Raw genomic sequence first — 27587 nt, 5'->3', positions numbered from 1 at the left:
TGGCACAGGACTTGTGCCCCGTAGCAGGACACTGTGATGGGGGGTTAGTTTGCGTGTGAAGAGGGGTGTTCTGGGGTCTTCGCCAGTTCTGGAAGGTCGCAGCAGCGAGGGGAAGGTGTCGTACACATTGCTTTGGTCCGTAAGCACCACGAGGTGCCGTGCCTTGGTTAGACCTTTCTCCGGGTGAGAGGAGACCAAGCGCTGCCGTGGTGGGGAAGGGGTGGCGAGCGGGTGCAGATGCAGCCCCCGTCCCCTTGGCAAGGCGGGAGAGCCCACCTGCAGCCGCCACGGGGGCTCCTGCTCCCGGCGCTTGCTGCCACGTGTCGGAGCCTGCCCGTTCACGCAGCTCTTCGTCACGGAACAGCTCGTAACCTCCAGCAGCTCTGGCCACCCCATCGCCTCCTGAAATACAGCTGTTCGGGAGCAGCAGCCGAGCTAATGAAGGTCTCTGACAGCGGGACGAGGGGAGATCCCTGTCAGCAGCTGATGAGCATCGCGGGAGAGGAGGCGGCCGCTGCGGGAGGGGATGGGGTGGGCTCGCCGTGTGAGGACTGAAACTCGTCCGTCTGGTGGGTACTGGCAGCTATTAAAAACAAATCATAAATGGCAATACCAGATACAATTGCATTGAGATAGCAGAGGTCCTGAGGAGTCCTGATGGGCTGCCGATAGTCGGTTGAAACAAATTGCCCAGTGCTGTGATACCTCAGCTCCCAATAACAGAGGGCAAATGGCCTTCCAGGGGGAGATATAGATTTTCCTTTGAGATATGGAAAGGGAAATAAATTAAATTATGTTCGAACATAGGGTTCTCTCTCTCTCTCTCCTTAAGGAAAAGAAGGGGAGAGAGAAGGAAGGAAGGGAAATGGGGGGAAGGAGAAAGAGAGAGAAAATAAGCTTCAGCAGGCATTTGCAATTTAATTGATATTTGGCGGCAGGAAGCCAATCAGTATAAGCAAATTGACGTTATAAGATAAAAATAATCGCCTAATGGGATGCCTTCCCCCACGGCTGCAGCAGGCCAAATAAATACGGCGTCGCGCGTCGAAGCAGCGTGGCGGCCGTCCCTGGCACAGCCTGCTGCCGCCATGCTGGCGGGGCTCGGCGCGGGCTGCGGATCATTTTTATGGCATCTGTCTCTGCTCCCCGAGAGCAGGCAATGAGGGGTTGCGCATTGATTGCCGCTCGAGCCAATGGCGGGTGAGGGAGCGACTGTAATTAATGGCTTTATTTGCTGGAGCGCCGCTGAGAACAATCGCGTGCGTTACGGTAACGGCCGGCGGCGGCGGCACGGGGAGGCGTCGGAGCCTGGTGGGCAGCCCCGGGGCGCCTTCCCGAGGGCCGGGCGCGGGCTGCGTGGCGGACGGGAGCCCCTGGCGCTCGAGGGGCTCCGCCGGCGCGGGCGGGCAGCGAGGGGGCGACGGCAGGCGCAGGGTGCTGGCAGCGTGCGCCCGGTTCATCCCGGTGCTGGTGGCAGAGCAGACCCTGAGCTGTTGGTCCGTCTGCAGCTACGGACGGAGCTGCCGCACCATCTCTGGGGAGAGGAGAAACAGCAACGGGTGCTCATGTGCTGGTGGAGGGACCCTTCTTTTTCTACCCGGTGGGGTAACGGCCTCACCGTGTGACCCCCCTGCTCTGCACCCACACCCTGGCCGCTGTGTGCCTGCTGTGCAACAGTAGCAGAGTTAGCATCCCACATTGCAGGTTTCCTTTCTTTCTCTTCTTTTTCTAAAAAAAAAAAGAAGTGTCGTTCAGGGATTTCACCTGGGAGCAGAGTGGCGCAAACCAGTCATTTCTGTGAACGGTGCGTGGTGTCACCTTGCCGGCGCTAGCTTTAGCTGGGGCGTGGGAAGGCGGTCGCGGCGTTGCAGAGCACGCCTCGAAAGGACCCGTGGCTGTGTGTAAATGTTTACGTACGCGCACGTGTATGTATGTAAGGAAGAAAAATCTTCGGCGGCGTGCGTCCTGAGTATGCTTCCTTTCTTCCTGAAGGGAATGAGGTCAAGAAGAGAGTTGGGGATGTAAAACCATGAAAAATAATGAACCCCTCCTAGAGATTCTGTAAACCTTTCTAAAGGAAAAGTGCTTGTCTTTTATTTAACTGTTTGGTGCTCATCACAAAGTACAAAGTTGGAGATATTTTCAGTTTTTCATTAACTGAAGCCAACGTATCTTAAAAAGCCCACCAACTCTCCCAAAGTCTTTTTTCCTTTCAAAGCATTTTAGACCAAAGCTGCCATGAAGAATAGTCACGCCTTGCACAAGTTGTAGAAAACAATTTGAAGAGTTTGCTTACAAAATCACTGATATTTTTTTAAAACACGTGCTCTGTTGCCCTGGCTGTGCAGAGCGGCAGCGCAGCCTCTCGAGCTCCGTACACTTGCAGGAGCAGCGGGAAGCATCCCTCAGAAAGCCGCCTGCGCCCCGTGTGCCGTGCGGCACCACAGCGCGGGCAGCAGTGCAGTGAACTGCAAGGAAGGCTGGCGCACCGGAGCGAGGCCCGGCGGGGCCAGAGGATGCTCCTGAAACGGGAACACGTTGTGGGCGAGGAGGGGCTGGTGCCTGGGCTTGGCTGGTCATGAGGCATGAAGGCTTATTTACTTTTTAATACTGGCGTATACATGCCCATAGATGGGTAGATACAGATATATAGGTAGGTGATAGGACAATAGGAAGCAGCCTCAAGCTGTGCCAGGGGAGGTTTAGGTTGGCTACTAGGAAAAATTTCTTAAGTGAAAGGGCTGTCAAGCACTGGAACAGACTGCTCAGGGCTGGGCTGAGTCACCGTCCCTGGAGGTGTTTGAGAGATGTGTAAATGTGGTGCTTAGGGACATGCTTTAGTGGTGGGGTTGGCAGTTCGGTTTATGGTTGGACTCGATGGTCTTAAGGGTCTTTTCCAACCTCAGTGATTCTGTGATTCTAGGTAAGCTGATTATATTTAAACGCTAAAATTATTTTGAACTGGAAAGCTAAAATGACTCTCGTTGGAAAGTCTCAGGATGGTCTCTCTCAGCACGTTCAGGATTTTCCCCAGTAGGGCTTTGTGTCATGCAGTTCTTCAGAAATGATCCCTGCTTGCAAACAAGATTCGGTTTCAGTGAATCAGTGTTCTGCTATACAAGAAAAAGTCTCAAAAATTTCCCTGTTGCTTGCAGCACAGTCAGAATCGCTTCCCCTGTCTGCTGTGGCACCGAGCAAACCCAGAGAGGCAAGACCTGTGTCTGCCATGCTGGGCATTTGCTCCCAGACCACAGTTACTGATCTATAGGAAGTGTTGGTTTGCCCAAAGCTGGCTGTTGGGAAGAGAGGAGGAACATTCAGATACAGTAGTCGTCAAAAATTACTTACCAAGCTCTCTCTCTAGATATATATGTATTAAAGAAATGATTTATTTTTCTTGGAGGAGTTACCCCATTAGATGGGAAGGGAATAAGTGAGCTTAGGAAAGCTGGCGCAGACATGAGCGAGAGGGCAGTCTGAGCTGGTGGTGTGGTGGGGCTGTTCCCTGCGTGCTTGACTCAAGTGAAGCTGCAGGAACAGGCTTGTCCGCTTGAGAAATTGGTGGCAGAATTCCTGTGATGCAGCCCAAAAAGTGACCCGCTCAACCTCCCTCTGAATGAAGGCAGGCTTTGAAATAACAGAAACACATGCAGTGATATTCTAGCTTAATAAGGGCATGCATGTGATAAGCGCAGTGTCAAGGAAGTTGTACTCTAGACTGCTGAGTTTCCTGCAGGATAAATAACGAATGTTTAGATGACACTAATTAATTACTGTAATTAGCAAAGAGCTACACTGCGTTTCCTTAAAAGTAAAATCTTGGCTGATGAATTTTGTTCCCTGTCCAGTACATCAGAATATTTAAGGCAGAACCATGAAATTCAAAACTTACACAGCGAGATGTCATTTTCATTGGGTCACCAATGGCCTGTTTCATGGAACTGTGGAATCACAGAATCCCAGGTTGGAAGGGACCTCAGGGATCATCTGGCCCAACCTTTCTTGGCAAAAGCACGGTCTAGACAGGATGGCCCAGCACCCTGTCCAGCGGAGTCCTGAAAGTGTCCAATGTTGGGGGATCCACCACATGCCTGGGGAGATTATTCCAATGGCTGATTGTTCTCACTGTGAAAAATTTTCCTCTTGTGACCTGCTGGAATCTCCCCAGCAGTAACTTCTACCCCTTAACGCTTGTCTTTTCCCTGTGACTCTCTTTAAAAAGTGAGTCTCCATCTTCTTTGCAGCCACCCTTTGCATACTGGAACATGGTGATAAGGTCTCCCCTAAGCCTTCTTTTCTACAGGCAGAACAAACCCAGTACTTCAGCCTTTCCTCGTATGGCAGCTTCCCGGTCTTCGGATCATCTTCGTAGCCCTCTCTGGACCCTCTCCAGCCTGTCCACATCTTTTCTGCATAGCAGGGACCAAAACTGAACTCAGCACTCCAGGTGTGGCCTGACAAGTGCTGAGTAGAGCGGGATAGTGACTTCTTCACCTCTGCTGCTGGTTCCCTCGTTGATGCAACCCAGCGTCCTGTTGGCCTTCTTGGCTGCTGCAGCCACTGTTCGCTTGTGTTGTGCTTATTCTCCACCAGGACCCCCGGGTCCCTTTCCACAGCTGCTCCCCAGCTGGGTACATCCCAGTCAGTGCTGCACTCCCAGATTATGTTTTCCCAGGTGCAAGAGCTTACACCTTGTTGAACTTCATCCAGGTCTTCCTGCAGGGTGGCTCTCCTTTCCCAAGCGTCCGCTTCCCCACTCCGTTGGGTATCACTGCCAGACTTCGTCAGGGTACACTTGATCCCATCATCCAGATCCCTTACGGAGACACGCAACAGCGTTGCGCCCCATATCGATCCCTGCGGGACCCCACTGTGGCAGCCTGCCAGTTTGAAAAGGAGCTATTTACCACCACCCTGAGGTGCAGCCTGTTCCCCACCCACCGCACGGACCACTGGTCTAGGCCGTAAGGCATCGGTTTCTCTGGGAGGAGGCTCTGGGAAACCATGTTGAAAGCGTTGGAGAAACCCAGGTAGACAATGTCCACCGCTCGCCCCACATCAACTGAGCAGGTTGCTTTGCCGTAGAAGGCCACCAGGTTTGTCCAAGCACTGTTTGCCTTTGGTAAGTCCGAGCTGGCTTTTGCCAATCACGTGCTTCATTTGGCTTGTGATAGCCCCCAGGGGGATTCGTTCCACAAGTTTCCCAGGGGCTGAAGTTAGACTCATGGGCCTGTGATTTCCTGGATCCTCCTTTAAGCCCTTCTTGTAGATGGGAGTAACATTAGCCCTCTTCCAGTCTTCTGGGGCGTCCCCTGATATCCACAACTCCTCGGAGATTATTGAGAGCCTATGGCCTACTTGGGGAGGGGCTTTAAACTGAAGGGGGGGTCTGAAGTGGCAAAGCTTGCGCCACTGCAACCGGCTGGTGAATGAGCCAGGCCACAGCAGCAAGAAATGATCCTTAGCTGCCCCCCAAGATGAGAACCAGAAGACTAACCACCTCAAGTGTGCGCATACCAATGCACGCTTTTTGCTGTCTTCTGTTCGGCAGTTTTAAAAAAGCCAAATGTACGGCAGCACGAGCACATCCAGAAAGCTAGAACAGTGGTTGTAAAAGCAAACATGAGGTTTAACGGCCTTTGCAGTTAAACCAACCGATGTGACAGCTTTCTGTGCCCTGGCGTGTGCTGTGAGCACCTCTGCCCCCGGCCTGCCTCCAGCTGTGCCGCTGGGCCGGACGGGCACCTCTGGGCTGGAGCTGGGCTGGGCTCAGCTCAGGACGCGAGTGGGGCGAGAGCAGATCCCTGAGCCTGCTGGGGACTCTAACAGGGACTGATGCCAGAGCAACCTGCAAAAGACAACCGAGTGCCAATGCTGCTGTGAAAGGGTCTCCCCCTGCCTGTCGGAGGCTGCGGGCGGCTCCCTGTGTGCTGTCTCCTCCTCCTCTCCTTCCTCCTCTCCTCCTCGGTGCGAAATTAGGTGGAGCTCAGAAATGGCCGCGGCTGAATTTCCTGTTTGAGGCTCGACTGGTTCGGCGTTGCAGGAGCAAAGAGGGTGCTGAGCGCTGCAGAAGTTGGCACGCCGCTGCCTCCACCCCGCGCCTGCGGTGCGGAGCAAGCGTCCGCATGCCCGTTCGCACCAGGGCCGAGACCTGTGGGTGTTGCACGGGATTTTGCTCTGCTCCTCCTGTTCCTTCGCAGCATCTCCCATGTGGGCAGCCAGCGTCTCCCAAATCGCAGCTGTGAGAGCCGGGGTGGTGGCAGCAGCACTGTGCCCGCTCTTCTGGAGGAGGGTGCTGGGGCCGGGGGGTGACAGAGGCTTCCCGGTGCAGGGTGGGCTGCAGCTGGGAGGACCTCCTGTCAGTGCTGTACCCCAGGCACTGGTGCGAGACCTCCCTGGCTGTAGGAGCTGCCGGACCGTGCTGCGGGCAGCAAACTGGGACATGAGGGCCATGGTGGTGGGTGGCCCTGGGGGAACTGCTCACAGGTGCAGACTGGGCATCGTCTCACCAGCTGTGCTCCGCACTCCTGTCTCTGGCTGACGGCAGCAGCCAACTTCAGCGGGATCAGAAACCACCTCGGCACCTCTCCTTCAGGAGTCGGTTTCGGGGACCTTGTCCATCATCCGCCTCTGCTCGGAGGAGGACAGAGCGTGGGGAAATGCCGCGTTGCCGAGGGGAGTTGATGGGTGCTGCAGAGCCAGCAGTTACCGCAGCGTGCCTGGCCTCTGTGCTGCGTGCTGTTCGAGCATGAAATGGCACGCTTGACCCAGGCCTGGGCACGCCTGCGGCTTGCGGCCAGCGTGGGAGAGCGCACCTGCGTTCAGGCAGGCAGAAAGTGAAGCTGAAGGAAAATGGAGGCGCAGATGCAACTCCTGGATCTAAGAAGCGAACGGAAATTTTTGAGGTGTGAAAACCCACATTACACAGCCGTGGAGGATCTTAAACAGTTAATTTCTCCTGGCTAGTGCATGTGGAAAAAATATATAAAAATATCTTTAAAGTCGCACTTTGTGTAACTTGTAAAAATCTGTAGGTGCACGTTATACTGTATTTTATAACGGTGCTCTATTCCTGTTTGGCATTATACCTGTAAGCCATTATGCTGACTTCTCTTGAGGCATTGCTTCGTTCTAAGCATGCACATTTGCAGGCTTGAGACCACAGTTCCTGCTTTTGTAAAACAAGGCTTTGCTTAATCTATGCACAAGAAAAATCTGCAGGTATTAACAGCTTTTCGTGAGTGCTGTTTGTGGATAGTCAAAGAGAGAGCGTGGACGGACACCTTCCACTTGTTGGAGGGCGCGCAGCATCCGTCTGCAGCCTGCAGCCATGCTGCTGCTGGAGCGAGCTGCGTCCCCTGCAGTCTTTCTCCCTCCTTTGCATGTAGTAAATCCAGCTGTGTCATAGGTTGGTGGTACTGTTTGAATGTTTTTTAGGAATCTGCATTTTAGGAAGGCCAGCATCGCTGCTTGGGAGTCCTCTGCGTTTCTTCGGGGCTTTGCCAAGGTCTGTGGCAGCGCAGCGGAGGAAGGCTTTCCTCCCGGGGAGAGCTTGCCTAGGGTTTGCCAGCGGTCAGCCTGCTGGGAGGCGGCAGCGCTCCTGGTGCTTCTCAGCTCGGCTCATCAAGCGGGAGGGATGCGAGTGAGCTCTTTACCGCTTTTGTTTTCCCTGGGTAAGTTTCCCGGATAGTGCTGATTGCAGAATTCAAGGTGTTACGTGGAGATTACGCTTTGCTGTTTTAAGCTTGCACGTGAAGGTTGGTTTTGACTGATGCCCGCTGAATAGCCTGTATTTTTCTCATCAAGTGTCAGTTCCCGGGGAGGGCAGAAGTTTGGCCGTCTCTGTCGGGCCCACGCAGGCCGTAGCTGTGGCAGGGTGCGCGGTGCCAGCCGCTCGTGGTGCGCAAGCTTCCCGCTGGCTCCCGCGGGTCCGTTTTCTGCTCCGGCGTCTGCTGTGTTTGGCTCCACCAGGACAGCAAATGCCGCAGAGTTATGGTGCGCAGCGGTCACTCCTCTTCGCGCAGACCCCGTCGGGCTGCGTTTGCGTGTCCCACCACTGCTCTGTGCTTTGGCGGCCAGATTTTTGGAGCGGTAAATCATCTCCCAGCCAGTCATAACCAGAGGCCAGTTTGGCATTTCCACAGATGTGCAGAGCGCAATTTCATCTCCAGCCTGCTCTAGTCTGTGTCACCCAAGCATATCTAGAGATCTTTTTTTTTTTTTTGAAAGAAATGGTGAAAAGGTGTGTTACAGCATGGTATGAAAGTAGGTATAAACTATGCTAAAGTTGCTTGAATGAGCTTATCACAGCCATCTAAAAACACACTTTGAGCTGGGGGTACTGGCATAAAGACCATGTCTCCACAGCTTGCTGCTGAGCACCGTTCACAAAAACGGATTAGGAGAAGGGTCAGTTTCTCGCAATCATTTGTTAATAAACTTGTCATGACGTTTTATATATACCATTACTGCAGTTACATCTCCCCTTAAATAATACAGAAGTCATAATACCAGCGTGTTCCCGCGTTGGGCTGCAGCTGGCAGAGGGGTCCTGCTGTCCCAGGGGCTCGTCCGGGTGCGCGCAGTGCCCTGAGCCCCCAGGGCTGCGGGGGGACTGCACGTGCCCGCCGTGTGCGAGCTGGGCGCCGGGCCTCCGCGCCACCCTGCTCAGCCTCTTCCTTTTAGCTTCTGTCTCCGCACTTCGGAATTCCCCACCGAGGACCGGGGGAGGTGCCACGGACGTAATTTTTGCTGCTTTTTATACTTTAAACTGCATCATAAGAGCAATCGCAAAACGCCCAGCAGCTCTGTCACTCCCTCGAGCCACCGTCCTCCGATGAGCTCTGCCCGGTGGTGGGGCCGGTGGCCGTGGGTATGACCATGGCTCCTCGAGGGCGCTGCGTGGAGGCTGATGGCTTGCAAGCTTGGGATGGTCTGGACGACAACCCAGGCTGCTCCGTAGACCGCTGTCTCTGCGTGCTGAGATCCCCCCTGGGGTGGGCACGTCTTTGTGGCGAGCTTTGCTGCTGTCCTGGAGCGTTGCAGGGGATGGTCCAGAGCGCCCGGGGGTGCCTGGCTCCCCTCCGCCTCCGCAGCCCTTGCTGCAGCTCGCGGCGCAGCAAGGCTTGCCGTGGCCGGCTGGAAGCCCTCCAGCCCGCAGGCACCATCAGCCTGCCTGCAAGCGGGGCGGGGGGCAGCAGGGACGGGGCTGCACCCCGCGTGTGCAAAGCTGGCGGCGTGAGCGGCATCCCTCCTGCTGACAGCCCTGGCAGGTGCACAAGCAATCCGGCTCCACTCAGTGGCACTATTTGCACAAGTGTTTGTTCAGACGTGTAGGCTGTCGGGTTCACGCGCGTTCGGGCTGCCGAGGTGCAGGGTCCCACCCACGCTGTTGCCAGCCTCTCCAAGTGTGGGATGGTGGTTGCTGCAGGGCTTTCCTAGCACAAACTAGGAGGTACATCATAAAATTTCTATGTGGCTACTGTGGGATTAGCATCACTGTAGGAGACGATAAGCTATAATCTCATGGGAAACCTGTTCTTTTGAATAAAACCCCCTTTTTTGGTGATGCCTGTAAGCACCTTTGCAGCTGTGGATTTGCACCCTGGGTGCGCAATAGCGCTGCGGGGTGGCATCTCGTGGGTGTACAGGCATGGGTATAGCTCGTACATCTCGTGGGTGTACAGCTTGGCGTCAGGGAGGACCTCCAGCTGCCCTAGGGAGCAGAGACAAATGTTCTCACAGTGGAGGGGAGCTCCATCACTTCTAAGCGAAGGACCAGAGGTGGCTGGTTGATGATGAAAGTGCTGATGGCTGTGCTGCCGAGCATTTTAGGAGGAGCAGCACTGACAGGCCAATGATGCCGCTCAGGTACTTCGATCTTACCTCTTCCATTCCCCAGAGCTGGTGCAAACACAGGGCTGGGTGTGCAGGCACCGGGCAGCAGCCACTGCTGCTGGGAGCGGCGTGTTCAGGGGTCACCGCTGGGGGCCAGGGAGATGCAGCCTGTTTCACAAGACCATGCGTGGGGTGAAGGCACCTTGCCAGGAGTTGGGGACCCCCCTTGCTGGGTGAGGGCAGCTGGGACCAAGGTAGCAGCAGAGCCTGAACGGCCCCTGGCTCTGGCAGCACGAGGTTACCGTCCAGAGCAAAGGGCAGAACGGAGGGGAGGCTGGGGGCATTTAAACACAGGTGGGAAATGGCTGAAGACCCCCTGCCACCCAGCGCTAGCCGCAGGTGCGGGGACTGCCTGGCCGGCTCTGCTGCTGCGGGGTCCGCAGATGCGCTGAGCAGTGTCCGGCCGGGCCAGCGCCCAGTGAAAGGTGCGAGCTCAGAGGCCGGTTTGCAGCTCGTGCCATGGCTGGCGGCCGCAGCACAAAACCAGCGTTTTTCCTGCTTGTCCAAGTGGGGGATGGCGGGGGGGTGGGAGGAGGTGGGCGCTGACCGGAGGGCAGGTGGCTCAGGCCACGTGGGCTCCTCGTGTCCTCACACCCATCCCGACTGTGAAATCAGTAAAATACCCATAACAGCAGAATGCAAAGGTGGGAGCGTTCAGCAAAACCCCTGGAGTTTTTCCAAGCCCGGAGGAGGCAGGACAATGCACTGCTGTCGGCAGATGCTGGTCTCTGTGTCTCCAGGAGGAGCAGAGATGGTCCAAGTATATCTAACAGGTCAAGCCTTGAAATGAAGAAGCAATAAGCCACTGAAATGGTACTATCACCGAAACATGATTGATCAATTGAATTCTATCAGAGACAGTGGGCAGTGAGATTAACTCAGGCCTGATGGGTTCAATGAGTTAAAGCATGATGTTCATTTCAGCTTCATTTCACCAGTCTTTGCTTGTGAAATTGGTCAATCAATAGAGGTTGAAGATCATATATATATATATTGGTGACCATCTTATAGGGAATATAATCTAGCGTAGTCAGCTCCTGACTCCGGCTGCCTTCAGTGGGTAATGGAGACAGAGCAGAGACTCTATCAGTGCCACCGAAATGGCCTGATATCTTCTCCAAATGAAAAGTATTTTTGGATCTCTGATGATTTATCTTTTTTTTCCCCTCTTTCTCACTTTGATCTACCGCAAAACCCATACCTATCTTCGTGAAATATAGCGATTTCTCTTGAAAATATTTGCGCGATGATCAGCTGTATACACTTCAAAATATGAAGCTTCTTTTTAGTGATACTGTCCTTTGAAAAAATAAATAACAGTGCTTAGAAAACTCAAGCAGTGCAAATGCAAAGAACTCTCACCATGTACGCAGTCCTGATACTGGCGCCTTATTGGGAAGAGCTTGAGGCTGCTGGCTGCCAAATGCACAGAATCCCAGGAAGGTGGCATGAAAATTCAGTTTCTGTTTTAAACAAAGCCTTCCAAATGGTAATTAAACAAAGTCTTTATCTTCTCTGGACTAATTTACAGGCATGCTACAAGGAAACAAATCACCTTTTTGCCTCCTGGTAATATTTCATTTGCTTCATAATGTTTAAAATGTGGTGAATAACATCCTTCCTAATTAGCCTGCATTTCCCTATAAGGTGGAGTAATTAGGTATGATACCAGGTAATGAAGTTGGACAGTACAAATTAGAGACAGAAACCGTGTCCTTTATGAATATGGGCTGTTCATGGCACTAGCTATTTACCTCCTTGATTAACCCTGTAAAACCACGTTGGTTGAAACCCGAAACCAGAAGATTCTCTTTTTCTTCAGAAGTGCATCGCACCAGGCGGGTGCACCGCGGAGCACTTCATGGTACATCGTTGCTATTAATAACACTGGAAACATTATTCCAGTTGGATTTGTGGATGGCACCAGTTCCTCAGCCGCTGTCACCTGGCTGAGGTCCTTTACTGGCGCTGCACTCGTTTAGACCAGGGCAGGTCTGTCCGGTGCTATTTGATGGTGACTTTTCATCACTCAGTAATTAAACTGTGCTGTTGTCCCTCTCTGGATAAAAAAAGGCAAGGCGGAGTTGATCTTTTCCTTTTTTCTAATACTGAGCTTTGGGCTTTTAAACAGGCTCTAGTGTTTTGTGAAGATAGCGTCTAGGGTCATTTGTTCTCCTTATTTCGGTTGGTAGTTTTAGAAATGTATAAGCAAACCACTATTTTAAATCAAGGGACTTACATTGTGTGTATCGCTAAAAATCTGGTTTAGGTGTATGTAGCAATTTCAAATATTCTCCTGCTGTTTCAGAAAGCTTGTCTTGGACAAGTGTTTAACAAGTATGCTAAAAAAATTAGATCACAATTTATCAAATTCTTTAAACTGATTTTGCTGTTTGCTTAGGTCCCCAGAAGATAACTGGCTCTTAATTAATGAAGACATAGTATTTCTGGACGATAGCCACACCATTTAGGCAGCCTTTTGTCAGCACGACCGTGCATGGTACCTCTTCTCAGAGCGGATCTGTTCTGTGCCTGACTCTCCCGGACTGTTCAGACCCTGGTTAGCCATAGGAAGCCTTTGCTAGTGTGTAATATTAACATTATGTTAGGCTTCAGCTGTTCCAAGTCAGGGCAGTTTCTTTAGGAGAGTGCCCAGCTTTTGCTGTGAAACCACGGGTCATTTTTCTGGGTAAGATTCAACAGGGAAGCAGGCGTCCGCGCAGCCCGGAGTGGGAAGTGATTGCTTTTTCCCACACCTAACAAATGCCGCCGGTAAATTCGGGAACGGGGCGGTGTCACCGGGACCCTGCCCCATGCAGAGATGTACCAGACCCGGCGAGTCCTCCCGCTGCACGTTGCAAGCTGGATCATGCTCCGAGCTGTGCGTGCCTAAGAAGAGCTGAGCTGGTCTCCGGAGCGGGGCTGGATGCCTGCGAGGGACTTGGATCAGACCGTGGGGAGGCAGCCGGAGCAGCTCCGGCACGTGCTGGAGCTCTGGGGCTCTCCCTGGGCCATCAGGGCAGGTCTGGATGCACCGGTTGCCGGTGCATCCCCAGGAGGCACGATGCTTCTGGCCTCGTGCTGGGAGGGCAGCGTGGCGCATCTCAGGTAGTTCGGAAAGTTGAGGTCTAACAGCACCATCTTGTCCCATCGTGTAATCTGCTAGAGATGAGGGACGAAACATTTGTCCGAGGAGAATGTCCTCTTTTGTGTTAAGGAGAGCATTATAACTGTGCTCTTCATTAGCATTTCTGGAAAGATGCCATTGGACCGGGAACTAATTGTTTTGCAGAGTAGGTAGGTACACACGTAGTGCTACTGTCAACAAAACATAACCCTCCTAGGTGGGTGCATTGATTATATGAAAAATGTTTTTACCACTCCCTGGAGCCTATTTATAACCCAAAGTGTTTCAAACCTGCCAACAGTATTTTAATTATCGAAGATATTCTAGTGTATTCAAACAATGCATAATGCTAATGGTAATTATCTCACATTTATATAATGTCTAACAGCCAAATGCATCCCAAAGACCTTGACGAACTTTCAGGTGTCATGTGCAGCGTACAGAAAGTCCTTTACTCGTGCAGCGAAATGCAGCTCTTACCTGCAATTAGTCCGCGTTTGGGAAGCACAGTGCGAGAGAACAAGCTACCCCTTCGTTAACGGGGTGCAGAGAGGGAGCAATGACGAGGGCGAGTCAGGTTTGGGGGGTTCCCGGACTCCCCTCACAAAGGTGCCGGACCCTGTGGGCAGTGGAAGCCGTCGTGGCGGCCCCAGCCCTGCCCCGTGCTTGCCCGGGTCCCTGCCCTGCGTGCGTTGCTCAGGGGTGCCCTGGCAGGCGCGGCTCGGGCCGATCCCGTCTCGCACCTTTGGGACGGCACGCGGAGGTGGCAGCGGAGACGTGCAGGGCTGCGGGGGGCGGCCCTCTCTGGCTGGCTGCGCAGGTGGTGCTTCCAGCACCGCAGCCAGCCCTGACCCTGAGACCGAGCCCCTCCGGAGCCGCGCCGCCGCCTCCATGGGATTTCATCCCCTGCATATTGCCCGGCGCTGTGCAGCAAGGCACCTCATCCGCTGGCTCGCTCCCCCGTCTCTCTGGTACGGTGTTTGTCTGTGGGCTCCCACTGCAGAGGGGGATCTCCTCCTCTTCCTCGTATTTCTCGGGGTGCTCTGGTGGCAGGCACCTGGGCGGTCCCCTGCCTCGCTGCCCCTTGGGGGAAGGGCAGCTGGGGGTGGATGTGGCCGAGCGGCACCGCGGGCCCGTAGCGGTGCCTCTGTCTGTGCCCATGCTGCGCCGCCCGTGGACATCGTGCTCCGGACTGGGGTGGGAGCCCAGATCCCAGCACGACGCTGCCCCAGCCCGGCCCCGGCGCCTGTCCCCGGCTAAGCTGCTGTGCTAGGCTTGGTCTTCATCTGGCTCCTGCATCCCAGTTTACTCACCCCGCAAAAGTCCAGCGCTGCATTCCGTGACGCAAGCGCTGCCGGTGAAATGCGAGTTGGCTGCTCCGTATTTAAATATGATGGGGCTCATTATACACCTGATCTCTGGGTGTATAAACAACGCACAAACTGTACTGGCATCGCCAAGAACATTTTCCAGGTCATACCACGTCTTGGATCATTTCACTCCCTTCATCACCCCCTTTAGACCAAAACTGCATAAAGCTTTAACTTTGATGCCAAATCGTGAATAACATTAGTTTAACCTGAAATTTAGAGCCAGTGTTTCTGTGCTCGAGAGACGGGGTCTCCCTGGCCTTTTGCTACCATGCAGCTAGCAACCAGAATTTTAATTTTATAAGCCATGGTTGACTAAACCCAGCACTAGGTCTATTAGATATTATTTGATTTAGAATAGTGGGGGAAAAAAAAAAAGGGATTTAAAGATGCACTGTGCTCTTATATCCCTTTGTATTTTTTCATGGCTCTGTACATATGCTTAGAGTTTCTATTCAGAGGACAGGTTCAGGGTTTTTTTGCTGCATGGGATAAAGTGATCCTTGCACTGTATAAAACCTAACGTTGTCTACTCTTGATTTAAGTTGCATGATTTTGTCTAAACAGGTAAACATAGAGCTGTTGTTGCCTAAATTGATGAACTAAAATTTGGAAGAAGTGTCCAGCATTGACTGCTCACCTCAAATGCCTGTTCAGTGCAAGCGGTTTGTTACAGAGAGTGACCTACCTCGAAAAAGTATTCCTGTGTGTTAGTCCCCCAGTTTGAGAGAAGAGCCTTAAAGCCACCTGGTTTTCTGGATACACAAAATTTTTTGCAAAATCCAGCTGTGGTGGAGGATGACCTCAAATCAATAGTCCTGTGTGAAATACCTTGTCCACTGGGCGTCGCCCATGTTACTGATGGCCAGCACGTGTCTGGGGACAAAACCGGTGTCTACAGCAGCAGGGTGTCTTTGCACAGGTTGCCTCTGATCCTTGCTGTTAAGACACGTGATGCAGAATCTGCCAGAGGAGGTCTGAGTGATGCTATTCCTCTGCAGACTACTTGGACAGTAAGCCACTGCAACGCTCATGAAAATCTTGTCGTTATGGGTGCATTTGAATTCTGCTCCTCAAAACTATCTTGGCAGCAGGATTCTATTTTTAAAATGTTTCCTGCCTCTGTCTAGTGTGGTGTTGCCATCTGGAGAAGAAATCTGGTATTTACCGTTGTTCTTGGAGTTCCACCTCCTGGAGTCCTGGGAATACTGCAGACCTCAGCTTTCAGTTCGTAAAAGATACATTTCTATCACTGACAGGTGAAGGAAAAGTAGAAAACCACTGTGAATCTGCAAAAAGCAAATTGAAACAAGCCCCTGTATTGCAAGGATGTTTTTGAACTGCCAATCTAAACATTCCTCAAACTTGTCTCATGGCTTTTCAGCCATGGGCAGTCACTTCTGCTAAAAATCTCTGCCAACGGGGAGGGAGCAAAAACACGCCTTGGAGCCCGGGCTTTCATCATGCCAATAAGCTTAAGAAATAGAAAGTGAGATTGCAGTGCCAGGAGAGTGCATGGGGTCAGGCCGTGCGGGGGTGTTGCAGGGGTGGCTCTGAGCCCCAGGGGCGCCCCATCTCAGTGTGGCGCGGGTAGTGTCTCTCTTTGGAGGTTGCCTGGCCAGATGCTGCCCGCGGGAGGTGGTGCTGGACTCTCTGCCCCTGCTTCCCAACATGAGCACTCTGTGGCTCAGGGCTTGGCACGAGGTGGAGCTGAGCCAGGCTGCAGGTACCGCAGGAAAGGCGTGAAGTGCTGACCCAGGTTGACTGTGGCTGTGGGGCATCAAGTGGTGTACTTACCCTCCCATGCCCTCCTGCATCCACACGGACCAGGCAGCTTCTCAGGTGGTGCAGTAAAAGTGATGCAAGCAAAGACGTGACCATAATCCTTTGTCCCGCCTTTAAATTTTGTGTGAAATTACAGATGGTAAATGGTGTTGAGGGTTGGCTGTAACGGAAGACTGGTCAGCGCATCTTCTGGCAATAAGCGTCTTGCTTGTAACCTTCGGTCAGAGTCCTGTGGTGTCACCATACCCGTACCCACACCTGTGCAAGGGATAAAATGAGAGACCTCTCTGCAGGTCTCACCACTGTGATACCTACTTATTCTTTGTCTTCTCTCTCCTCTTTGAAAGGTATTCAGGACTCTCCAGTACCAAACGGCCATTCTCTCCCAGGCAGAGATTTTCTTCGGAAACAGATGCGAGGAGACCTTTTCACCCAGCAGCAGCTAGAAGTGTTGGATCGAGTCTTCGAGAGGCAACATTATTCTGACATTTTCACAACAACTGAGCCCATCAAACCAGAGCAGGTACTATTGCGCACGTTCAATGTCTTCCTGATAGGCTTTCTGCTGGCAGGGGTCTGCTCGGTGGACCCCACCAAACACTTCTCAGCCTCAGCAGAAAAACGTGGAGAAACAGGTGTTGCATGGAGCTCTTCAGCGAAGTGCGCGTTAGCCGTAAAAGACAGAGGATTAAAAAATGAAGGAAAATACTTGTTGTGTAAACATTGGCAAGTGTTTGGGTGTGAAGTTACAGCTGATCTCAGCCAGTTACGTCAAATGAGTGCTTAAAAAGCATCACAGCTTCTAATGCGTTTGTTAGATCAAAAGCATGCTATGTGGGTAAGAAGAGAAGACTTGCAAAACCCAGCACCTAATTTTGGTTCATAGTTAGCACGACTGTACACAGAAATCAGATTTTTTTGTATCCAGAAATGGCTTATTAGGCATGTAATTGGCCATTTGCTGAGAGAAACACCCAATTAGCATGGGAACGTAAATCAGTTGCACCTACAGGTTAGCAGTGTGTTTGAGAAGGACTCAGCACTAATTTTTTGGGGCAGTTCCATTTTTGCAGGCGCAATACCAAAGCACATGTGAAAACTGATGAGCTATGTCTCTCTGTGTTCTTCTTGGGCGGCAGCCTTTAATTTAGCTGCTGAGAGGGAGGTAGAAATGAATATACTGCTGTCAGCAGCAATATCGGTATAGCTTGCTACTTAATGATGTATTTGGCCATTAATCTTCACTGTTCTTCATATTAAACCTGCTTTTTAGCAAGGTGGATGGACTTCTCAAACTGCAGACAACCACTCATTTCCCTTGGAGGAACCTAGACATTAGAGGGCCGCTGGAGATTATCTCATGGCAGCCTGCTACCATCGTGGCTCCAGTTAAGGAATATGTGTTGGTATAAATAGTTTGAAAAATCACTTACTTATGCTGAAAGTCATACAGTAGGGTAGAAATACCTCATGCCTTTAAGCTCACATCTGTCATTAGTTATTTCTTTCCTAGACCCACTTGCTTTTCACCAGCTTCTGCTGGTTTTGTGTTTTCCCTAGTTCTCATTTGCTGAGGAGCGCTGCAGGTCTGAACGCGAGCTGGAAAAAGATGGGGAAGATGCTGGGGTCCCTCTGATTTTTTAAGGAACTCGTTAGGAAAGCCAAAGAAGCAGTGCCTCTGGAAGGTGAAATGGCCTTCACGTACCACTAGATGGTGGTTGTCCCGTCTGAACACCGGGGATGCGGGAGAGGGCAGGCACTGGGCCCGCTCCTGCAGCCAGCCTTTCCAGCCTTTCCAGTTGGTCACCTGGAACGTGTGTGGTGTTAGATCTGTCCCTCTTTAACTGTTATACACCCAAGAAGTCATTACGAAGAGAGCGGTGGTGGAAGCGGGTCGTTGCTTCGTTTCTGTGTTCTGGAGTCTGGGAGCCATGTCCCTGTAGCTCAGGGGAGACAGTCCAGCACCGAACGCTTACCCAGGGACAAACTTTTGCTGGTTTAATAGGAAGAATGGGAGAACTGAATGAGGATATTGCTGAAGTATCATCCTGACAGTCAGAGATGGGATATTTGGCTGTTGGTGAAGGATCTCCCCGGGTCCATGTAAGCAGCTGTGACTAGAATGGCTGTGCTGACAGAGAGTGAAGATTGGAGATAATGCCCCTACTAATTTGGTTAAGAGGGTGCTCTCTGCATGCCCTGGGAAGTCAACCAGATGCTGAGAAATGTGATATTATGAGGTACAAAAGGTGCTTAGCAGAACTGCGTTGCCTAGGCGTTTTAAATTTAATTACAGATGGAGTTTGTAGTTGTTTGCTGTTATGTAGGTGAGCATTGTTGCTTGGGCTTGGAGGACTGGGCTGTGGCTAAGGGCTCGTGGCTGTTTGGGCTTGGCTGCTTCTTTCTGGTGGTGTGTAAAGTGTAACTTTATGTGAATGCATGTGATGCGTATGATTAGCTCTGGGTCACAAGGATGCAGTATGAACTCCACTGCTTACTGAAGCAGTCATGTTTTACCTCTTCGGCGAGACAAGCAAAGCTGTCATGATACTTAACCAAAGCAGAGCAGCTGTCTGGATCAATTAGTAAGGCCAAAGAAATCAATGAGAAAGAAAATACTGAGAATATTAATGATGTGACTTGGAAAACCAGAGCTGTCCCTGCAATAGATTGTTGTAGTAAACCAAGACCTGCCTCCAGCATCTGGCTGTCCAGGGGGCCACTGAGCCCGGAGCCGTGCATTGGGAGCTAAGTCGCAATAGATGTGTGGAGTCCTGAGCTATTTCTGTGGAGGAAAATGAGGAAAAGATGCTCCTCCCCGTAGAGATGAGATGTGGGGAGACGTCTAGTAGAAGCTGCTGACCCAGTGCTTTTCTGTTTTATTAGAAACATGGTCCAGCAGCAGCCAGCTGAATATCACTAATGTTACTCGGGCACAAAAACTTGTTGATGTCCCTGTGCTGTTCACATGCGGAGGGCTCCAGGTATTTTACTGGAAGAATTGCTGTTCTCTAGACAAGGAAGTTCCTTTTTCTTCTTGTTTCGTGGCTCCTCTCTGTCTCCCTCTCACTTGTGTGTTGGGAACAGTCCCTTGGTCACGGTGAGGTGTGGCGTGGTGGGACAGGTCCCTTCTGCACAGCAAAGCGTTTGCAACCTCAGCATGCTTGGTCCCCAGCTGAAGGCTGGACCGACCTGCCCAAAGTCCTCCAGGTGCATTTTCGGAGCAAAATTTGGGCTTGCTTGTTGGAAAGCGTACGCTGCCCCTCATGTAGGTAGATGTGTTGATGGGCCATGTGGGAGTGCTTGCTCGCCACTGCCAAACCCTTTACTTTGAGTGCTTCCAGTCTATTTCCTGTACTTTTCCACCCTTAATGTTTTCCTCAGTTTACCTGTATAAAACAGAGACCCATAAGTTGTTTGTCATCTGAAAACATGTTCTGCTCTTGACAAGCGCCACCTGAGTTTTCACATCTGCTGTAAGCCGTGCCTTCTACAGAGAGGCTCACAGAGAACAAATACTTGTCTTTGGGGAAGGGCTCATACAATGCTGAGAGAGAAGGCAACTGCTGGACAACGACAGGAAAATAAAATACCGGACAGTCCTTTGTTCAGAAACCGGGCCCATCGCGTGCACTGGGTGAGGCAGGGATCCCACCATGGGTTCATATAACTACAGACTGTGTCAGCCTGGTTGCATCAGGGGGCAAAAGTAAGGCATCTCCTATTACATGCCTCATTTTGCCTCCTCTGCGTGCATAGGTGTGTGCTCTGCAGCACAGGTGTGTGATACCTGCACAGGTAGAGGGTAAGAAATGTTCGGTGGCAGGTGAAGTCCAGCAGCTGGGAGCTGGGGAGCCTGAGGCTCAGGGTTGGCTGTGCCCGCGGAGTCGAGCCCTCTCAGGTCTGTGTTACGGGGCAGCAACCAAGGCATAAAGTCAGCACCCTAGAAGCACTCTGGCCCACCTCCCCCCAAAGAAATGTGCTATAAACATGAATCCGTGTATAAAATGAATGACTTTCCCTCAAGTTTGTGCCCTTTTGTGCTCATTTTTTTGCAAACAGCCTGTGATTTATTTGCACTGGCTATAGATGTTCATGGAAAACTGATTTCACCTATTTCTGGGCATAGATTTTGAAGTGCCCATAATGGTGTCTTTACACCACCACCATTGCACCGCTGTTCTGCTCATGGCTGCTGGCCGCCAGCACCGTGCAGCTCTTTCGTCGGCCGGGACAAAGCCCATGGCTTGAATGTCACGTAATCCCCAGGTCCTGGCGAAGGAAAGCCTTCGCAGCGTCTGCCTCCTGGATTGGCAGCAGCTCCTGCTCTCCCCTCTGCGCCTGTTGGTGTGGTTGGGGACAGGCTCTGGGCTCCGCGAGGCAGTTCACACCGCTGGCGCAGCCGACATCCCGCCTTCCCTTGGAGCAAAGCTGTGCTGACGCGGGAGCGGCTCTCGCCTGCCCGCCCCGGAGTTGTCCTGCAAGGCTGTGTCCGTGGCTGACGGCCCTGCTCCCACCTGGCCCCCGGCGCGGGTAAAACCCCACCGTTCGTGGTCGCGGCAACAACAACTCCATTTTGTCCAGGACTGTCTCTCATCCCGTGTCCTTCCTATGCACAGAGCTGCTACACCGAGTGGCGTAGTTTTCCAGTGCCTAGTCCGCTTGGAGAACCCAGCTGGAGGAACTGGAGGTGCTGGCTGTACTCAGCAAACCCCTCTGTGTGGGCGGTTGTCCTGTGGCTTCCCGTGATTCCCAGCCAGAAGGGCGGAGGAGCTCCCCCCAGGCCGTGGCATCGCTCGGGTGAACCATTGGCTCATGGCATTTGCCAGTTAAAGCATGGGAGATGTTCCTGGAGATCATGACCTGGGAAACAGGTGCCAGGTCGGGGGCTCAGGCGTAGGAGGCTGGACGGGGGCAGGGGCAAGCTGGGGGCTCACAGGCCGATGTGGTTTTGGTGGCTGAGAGAGTGGCATTAATGCCTCTACAGGGGAGGACTGTCGCGTAAAGGATATACAGCAGGATCGGCTCGACAGGAGAGGCAGTGCATTAATTTCCTCAGAATAGAGAAGAGAATTATCTATGCTGGATTTCTGTCCACAACAGAAATGGATTCTCTTGTATTTTCAGCTTCACACATGGGTCCAATCGAATACTCATTGAAGCCAAGAGGAATATTTCTATTGACTTCAATAGACTTTAGATCAGGGCCATAATGAGGCATAACATGATGTGACCAGATTCAACACTATGTAGGTCACTGACTTAAAAGAGAACTGCTCGCTGCTAATAGCAGATAATTCCCAGGCCCTTTCTGGTGCTTTTCCAGTGCTTTTAGCTGGAACTAAACCAAATGTCGGTTCTCAGACTCATTTCTGGATAAGATGTAGACATCCTGGGCTTAGGTAGAAACTAGTAATCTGGCAAATATATACTAATATATTTATTCATGGCACGCAGTGCAGATAAGTTTGGATCTGGAGATAAGCACAGGCAGATGATATTTGGGTAACTAATGAACCTGAAAAAATTAGTAATAAGTTGAAAAAAAATTGGAAAAATTGCATGAAGTTAAAACCCAACTGCCCTTTGTTTCAGAGAGAGGTGCAATGAAGGAGTTCTCTGAACGGACCAAGAGAGGGACATAAGACCTTTTGAAAATCTTCAAGTTTCACTTTTTTTCTGACCAAGTATTTGCCAGCTTGGAAAGACGAAAGTTTGTGTTTCACTGCGAGCCGCTGCGTTGGACGGTGTGTCCTCGGGAATGCAGCTCCTGAGAGCACGGAGATGCACAGCCCTCCTGACAGCGTTGGCGCTTGGTCTTAGGAGTATCAGGGAAAAGGTAGAAATATGTCAGCTAAAGGAAGAGTCAGAAAAAGTCAGCTAGAGCCAGAAAGCGTGGCTCATTTTCCTGTTTGTGTGAACTATACGTTTTTTCCTGAGTGATTCTACGTTTGGGTGGACAGTGGCTCCTGAGGATCTTCTGAAAACACCCTGAGACTGGCAATGACAAATGCAGAGCTAATATTTGCTTGTTTCTTCCCCAAACTCTGTGTGCCCAGTAACAGTGGAAATTATGGCACTGACTCGTGGCTATGTTTGGATGTCCAGAGCCAAATCTTTCCTTGATCTGCCACCTGCAGAAATGATTTGAGGGTGTAGATGCCAGCTCTTACCCATGGCTTGTGTGGCAGGGTGCTGTAAATGAGGAGCAAGTGAAAAAGGGAGACAGACAATTACACGTGGCTTGACAAATGGACACAAATGCTAAAACAGGGGAAATTAAAAAAAAAGAAAAAAGGTGAAAAGTGGAGTTGAGGATCAACCTGGCAGCTCTGCAGGCTGCTCCTGGCCCGCAGGCAGGAGCCCGGCAGGCAGCTGGACGGGAAGGCTCGCCGCACCCGTCGGAGCTCGTCAGTGGGCTCCGCCGGGGCGGCGGGCGGACGCAGCGATCGGGGCTTGCAGGGCGCGGGACGGGTTTGCAGGTGGCTGTTACCGCCGTGCCGGCAGCCAGCCCCCCATCCCACGCCGGCGGGGGGTGGCCGGGGTCGGCCGCTGGTGGGCTGCACTGGTGATGGTGCTGGTGCCAGCGGGGGCAGCCGGCGGGTGCTGCTGCCCGCCCCCATTTTGCTGGCACCGCGAGCCCCTCGGCCTGCAGAAATGGGCAGGTGAGGGCGAGCGTTGGCAGCGTGAAGAGGAGCAGGGAGCAAGGGCGGTTCTGTGGTCTTTACATCTGCGCCTCTCCCAGCTGAAACCTCCTCTGATCCAGTCTGTGACTTTATTGGTGGGAGGGGAAACAAAAACAACTCTAAAATCCAGCCTAAGAGAGCACATCAGGAGAGGAAAAACCTTCCCGTATTTACTCTCAGTAGACTATTAAACAACACCAGGCTATTAATTTGGCTTTTGAGTCTTCACTAAAGCCCATAAAAGCGCACAGTTGTCAAATGGAGTTCATTTTAATTTCCTTTCAATCACAGTAAATTATTCAGGTGATAAATCAGCTGGGGCAGCCTCCTGGCTGTAATAGAAACCCTAATTCCTGGCTAATTATCCAGCCCATTGCTGCCAGCAGATCAATACCCCTACCGAATGGAAAGGGCGCGGGGTCTGGGCGGGCAGGGTGGCGGAGGGACGGCAGCTGGGAGCACCGTGGGCGCCCGTGACCCCCGCCCGGTGCGGGGGCTGTGGGGGGTTAAGTTGTGCAGGGCTCCCTCCTTCCCCCACCACCCGCAAGGGAACGCGTCCCCTCCCGGGCAGTGCCCCCGCGGGCGGGTGTAGGAGATGGAGCCTGCTGGGGGCTGGAGTGGGCTGGTGCTCCCCCGCCGGGGTCCCTGCTGTGCTCTTGCCCCTCGGTGGGATACACGGCGCCGGCCCTTTGCCGCAGTCGTTCTGTTGATTCTCCCGAGTGTGGGACTTCGCGGCTGACGCGCAAGATAAGCCACGACAGGGTGCTCGCCTGGAGCAGGGTCGGGGTGCTTGCGTCCCCGGGAGCACGCGTGCGCCGCGGAGACGTACTCGCTCCTCGTGCTGCCCGTCTCTGCCGACTGGTGATCAACACGGCAGAGAGGGGGAGCTGCTTCTGAGGGCGTCAGGGGCTACCCAGAAGGAGATCTCAGGCTGGCGGTATTTTTTCTTGCTGAGTAGTACCTTCAAGTAACACTGAAATTTGAGGAGGTTAGGAAAGGACTGGAGAGGACCAGCACTCAGCCGTAACACAGGGCATTTCACTGGGAAGGAGCAGCAGCTCTTTGGAGGTGACAGTTACAGTTACCCTCATTTTCCCTGCATGAGGTGGCTGTTCAAGAGCTGCCCTGTGCACAAAGCCCTTCTAGCCCTGAGACGATGCTGCTAACCACAGCCTCCAGTTCACAGGGAGCCATCAACTCCTGCCAAAATCACAGGGTTATTCTGCAGAGGTGTCAGGTAGCTCTCCTCCATCCGCGGGATCCCCACGATGCTCCAGGGAGGTCAGAGCTCTGAACGGCCCTTGGCTTCTGAAGGCTGAGCCCTCAGCGCATGACACACGTGTGGGATCCCTATTCCTGTTCGCCATCGCTGTGATTTGCATTACAGTGGTACTGGAGGACCCAACAGGCAGCACAGGGCTCAGGGTGTTGTGCACTCCCTGTCTAGAGGAGAGTGATGTCCCTGGAGGTCTTCCTCTCTGGATGAAGAAGACAAGCAGTGGCTGGGGAGAGGACAGCAGTTTCACCTGCAGTGCGGCTCAAGCGAGAGCAGCCGTATGCAGTGACTTCTCCATGGTGCCCCAGAGGGGCTGAAGCCTCCTCAGGACAGAGTCTCACGTCTCAGCCCTCCAGCCTTCCGTTTTGCTGCTGGGGACGGGAATGCACCACCTTCTCTTTTGGGTCTGCTCTGTTTTAGGGTCCAGAAGGAGAAGAGAAACCTGCCATGGTGTTCCTTCCTGCTGAAAATCAACTTTTATGAGTAGAAAGCCTTTTCTTTTAAAATAGCAGCAGAAAGCACAGCTGCTTGGGCCAACACCTCCCATTCACCTCCTTGCCTCTCTGCCCTCCCTTACAGGCCTTTTCTTGTGCGTGAGCTTCTGAAGACTGCACAAAATTCCCCACGTGTGCCCCCTTGTTGTGACGTGTCGTGCTGGGTGGTGACAGCCAGACGGTGTTGTGTGACACCTTGTCTTTTCTGTGACAGTGGGGCTCCGGTGGTGGGGGTTTTTCTGGGGAAGCACCGTGACAGGAGCTGTGTATCCTGCTAATGTCTCTCTGCATCAGCATCAGCTTTGCAAAAAGCATCCTGCAGCTTGCACGGACGTGCAGGGGTGCCTGTGTGAGCAGGGGCTGGAGCTGAAACACTCAGTCTTTGAGTAAGCAGAAGAGGTGGGAAGAAGCACAGGTGGGATAACCCAAGGGATGCCCGCTCTTGCATCCAGGCAGACCTGGGGATACCCCGTGTCCCCGCCTGAGCTTGATGGCCCTTCCTGTGGGTCCCTCCCCATGGGGAGCAGGTGGCGACTGGTTTTCCCACTTTGTCTGGAAGTGATGGACAGCCCAGGGTCAGGGTTTCTCCTGCAAAATTTTCCAAGAGATGATACTGAACATTTCCAGGGTCTGCAGTGCCCCGGCAGCGCTGCCCTGCCGAAGAGAAGCTGCTGCTGGGGGACGGAGCTGGAGTTTCACTGCACTGACCCTGCTCTGCTGGGTAAAGGGAGAGTTACGTCCTGTCCTGAATGGAAACCCACAGGCTCTTTCCTGTCCTTCTGAGCACCTCTGTCTCAGCCAGGCTGCAGTGGTTCAGAGTCTGAAGAAACAGACCAAAAAGTGAATAGAGAGAGCCACTGGGGCATGCCTGGTTCTCCCCTCTCCTCCCAGCAATGTGTGGCCAAATCAGTGCAATGAAACCAAGCTGGGAAGGAGAAGCAGTGCCCGAGTCTCAGGGATTTAAGGTGTATTTGGAAGACTAGAGCTCTCCCAGTGCATGTTATGTCGTTGGAGAAGCCCCAGCGCTGGCCTCGGTTTATGCTGATGCTGCTGCCCTCTCAGTCTGCCACACTGGGCTTGCTGGGGGTTGTGCCCCTGCTCACACAGCCTTTGCCTGGGGACCACGTCTGGCTGCTGGCGGGGAGAGTGTGGGTCCGTTTCCTACCCAGAAGGCTCCTTGTCGCCTCCTCTCCTTGTCCCCGCAGGGCGGGGGAATCCCAAAATGCCAAGGCAGACAAGGCCTTCAGGAATCGCGGTGCATTCCTGGTTTTTAATGGCCCCTTCTTTCCTCCTGACTGCACTCAGATACGATAGTAAGTGAAAGCACAAATTCCTGAGTTAAAGGAAAGGCCAGCGTTGCTGCGTCTGGAGCTCCGACATCTCCTTTGCCCTTGTCCCCGGTCTCCTTGCTCTGTGTGGGCGCAGCGGGGGATGTGTTCTGCCCCGGGCAGGCTCCCCAGGTCGCATGCCGGCCGGCGCAGAGGCCGTGCCGGTGGCGTGTGGCCCGGCCGGCAGCGCCGAGGGCCCTGTGGCTGCCGTGTCATCGGCTGCCGGCCCCGCTGTCCCGGCGGTGCTGCCAGCGCCAGCACTGCGGTGCGCACACGCGGCTGAGCCTGCGGGAGGCAAGGTGTTCGTGCACAGCCGGGGGCTCTTCAGGTACTGAAATGCCCTCGAGAAGGAGCGTGGTGTGCTTTTTCCCTGAGGGTCTCAGGAACAAGCATTTGGAACTTGCAACCTTAGCACCACTTCTGTTCGGTAACACCAGCAGGGGATGCTTCGCCAGTCACCAAGGTTCATCTCAGCAGTTTACACCAGCTTTATACCTGGAGCTTCGTGATGATGGTGGAACACAAAGTCCTGCCAAGGCAGCGGGTCATCCCCTCCAGGAGACTCGCCACAGCTTCCACGAGTGCGTACAGAGGTGGGAAACTTGAGAAAAGCTTTCCCCTCCTGGCACTTTGCCAGAAGTGTCCACATTTCATTGCACTTTGGGAGCTGTATTTGGGTAATTGCATTTCTTTGTTCATCGTGTGTTTTGCAATAAATAGCTAATTTTTTTTTTTTTTTGGTTTTGAGAGATACACCAGGTCTCTCACATCAGCAAGTTTTAAATAAAAACCCACATCTTTGTTTTCAGTAGAGCCTTCCTTCGGCAGTTTCATGTCACCAGCAGGCAGCTAATGGGACGTCTGTCATTACAGGAAAAGTCGCACACAGTAGCTAGTCAGACAGTGGACTCTGCCTCGAGCTGAAGGAGAGCAGTGATTTACTGGCCACCCGTCAGATTTTCAGTATCACATCAAAACGTAATATATGAGTAGGGTGAGTAGAATTATAATTGCCCGTGTCTCTGTCTCTTTGAAAAATAATAGGGGAGTCATCCATGCACTCCACAGTGTGTACGTATGTGATGCTCCACTTGCGTAGGGAAATAGATCTGGAATTCTCCTGAAGCTGGTTTTCTCTGTGGAAAAAGACGACGTTGTGTAACGGCACTAGTCGGCCAAGATTATGCCATAGCAAAACCGACTGACCTCCATGTGCCTGTGTTAGCCCCTCAAGAGAGGGAGAGACAGGTCTGTGAGTAAACACAGTTGCCTGTTGCTTTATTTAATGCGGGGCCTGCTCACGTTATATTCGAGGGGGAGGTCTTGCACCGGCATTTGGAACAAGACTTGTCTTCTTAGTCCCCAGTACATGTCTGGCTTCCACAGGCTTTGAATGGTTTCCAATGCAATTTCCACCCTTTGGTTTGGAAATCACTGCTGTTTTACATTGCGTAGGCTTCCTCTAAATCTGTCCGTCACTTTAATCAACAAAGATGGTTTTCTCAAAGTATGCTCCCTACGCAGCTAGTGAATACCTGGAGATCTTGATCTCAATGTGCTAAAGCATCTTAGAAGGAGCCAAACTCTTCATGGCAGAGCACGGTGGGGGTACAGGACTGCCATG

The 27587-nt window shown here is 52.6% G+C and overlaps 1 protein-coding gene across 7 annotated transcripts in view; it reads left to right on the top strand.

The window, feature by feature from the left end:
- Window positions 1–27587, top strand: part of PAX5 (paired box 5) — a 139261-nt gene that overhangs the window by 35248 nt on the left and 76426 nt on the right. For all 7 annotated transcript variants that reach the window (XM_064438586.1, XM_064438582.1, XM_064438583.1 and 4 more), the window contains one exon: window positions 16527–16702. In XM_064438586.1, coding sequence (XP_064294656.1) covers window positions 16527–16702 — 176 coding nt within the window. The remainder of the gene's footprint in view (window positions 1–16526; window positions 16703–27587) is intronic.

This window comes from Phalacrocorax carbo, chromosome Z (assembly GCF_963921805.1).
Source record: "Phalacrocorax carbo chromosome Z, bPhaCar2.1, whole genome shotgun sequence".
Classification (NCBI taxonomy): Eukaryota; Metazoa; Chordata; class Aves; order Suliformes; family Phalacrocoracidae; genus Phalacrocorax; species Phalacrocorax carbo.
The sequence above is the reverse complement of the archived record's forward strand: the minus strand, read 5'-3'. Positions and strand labels throughout refer to the sequence as shown.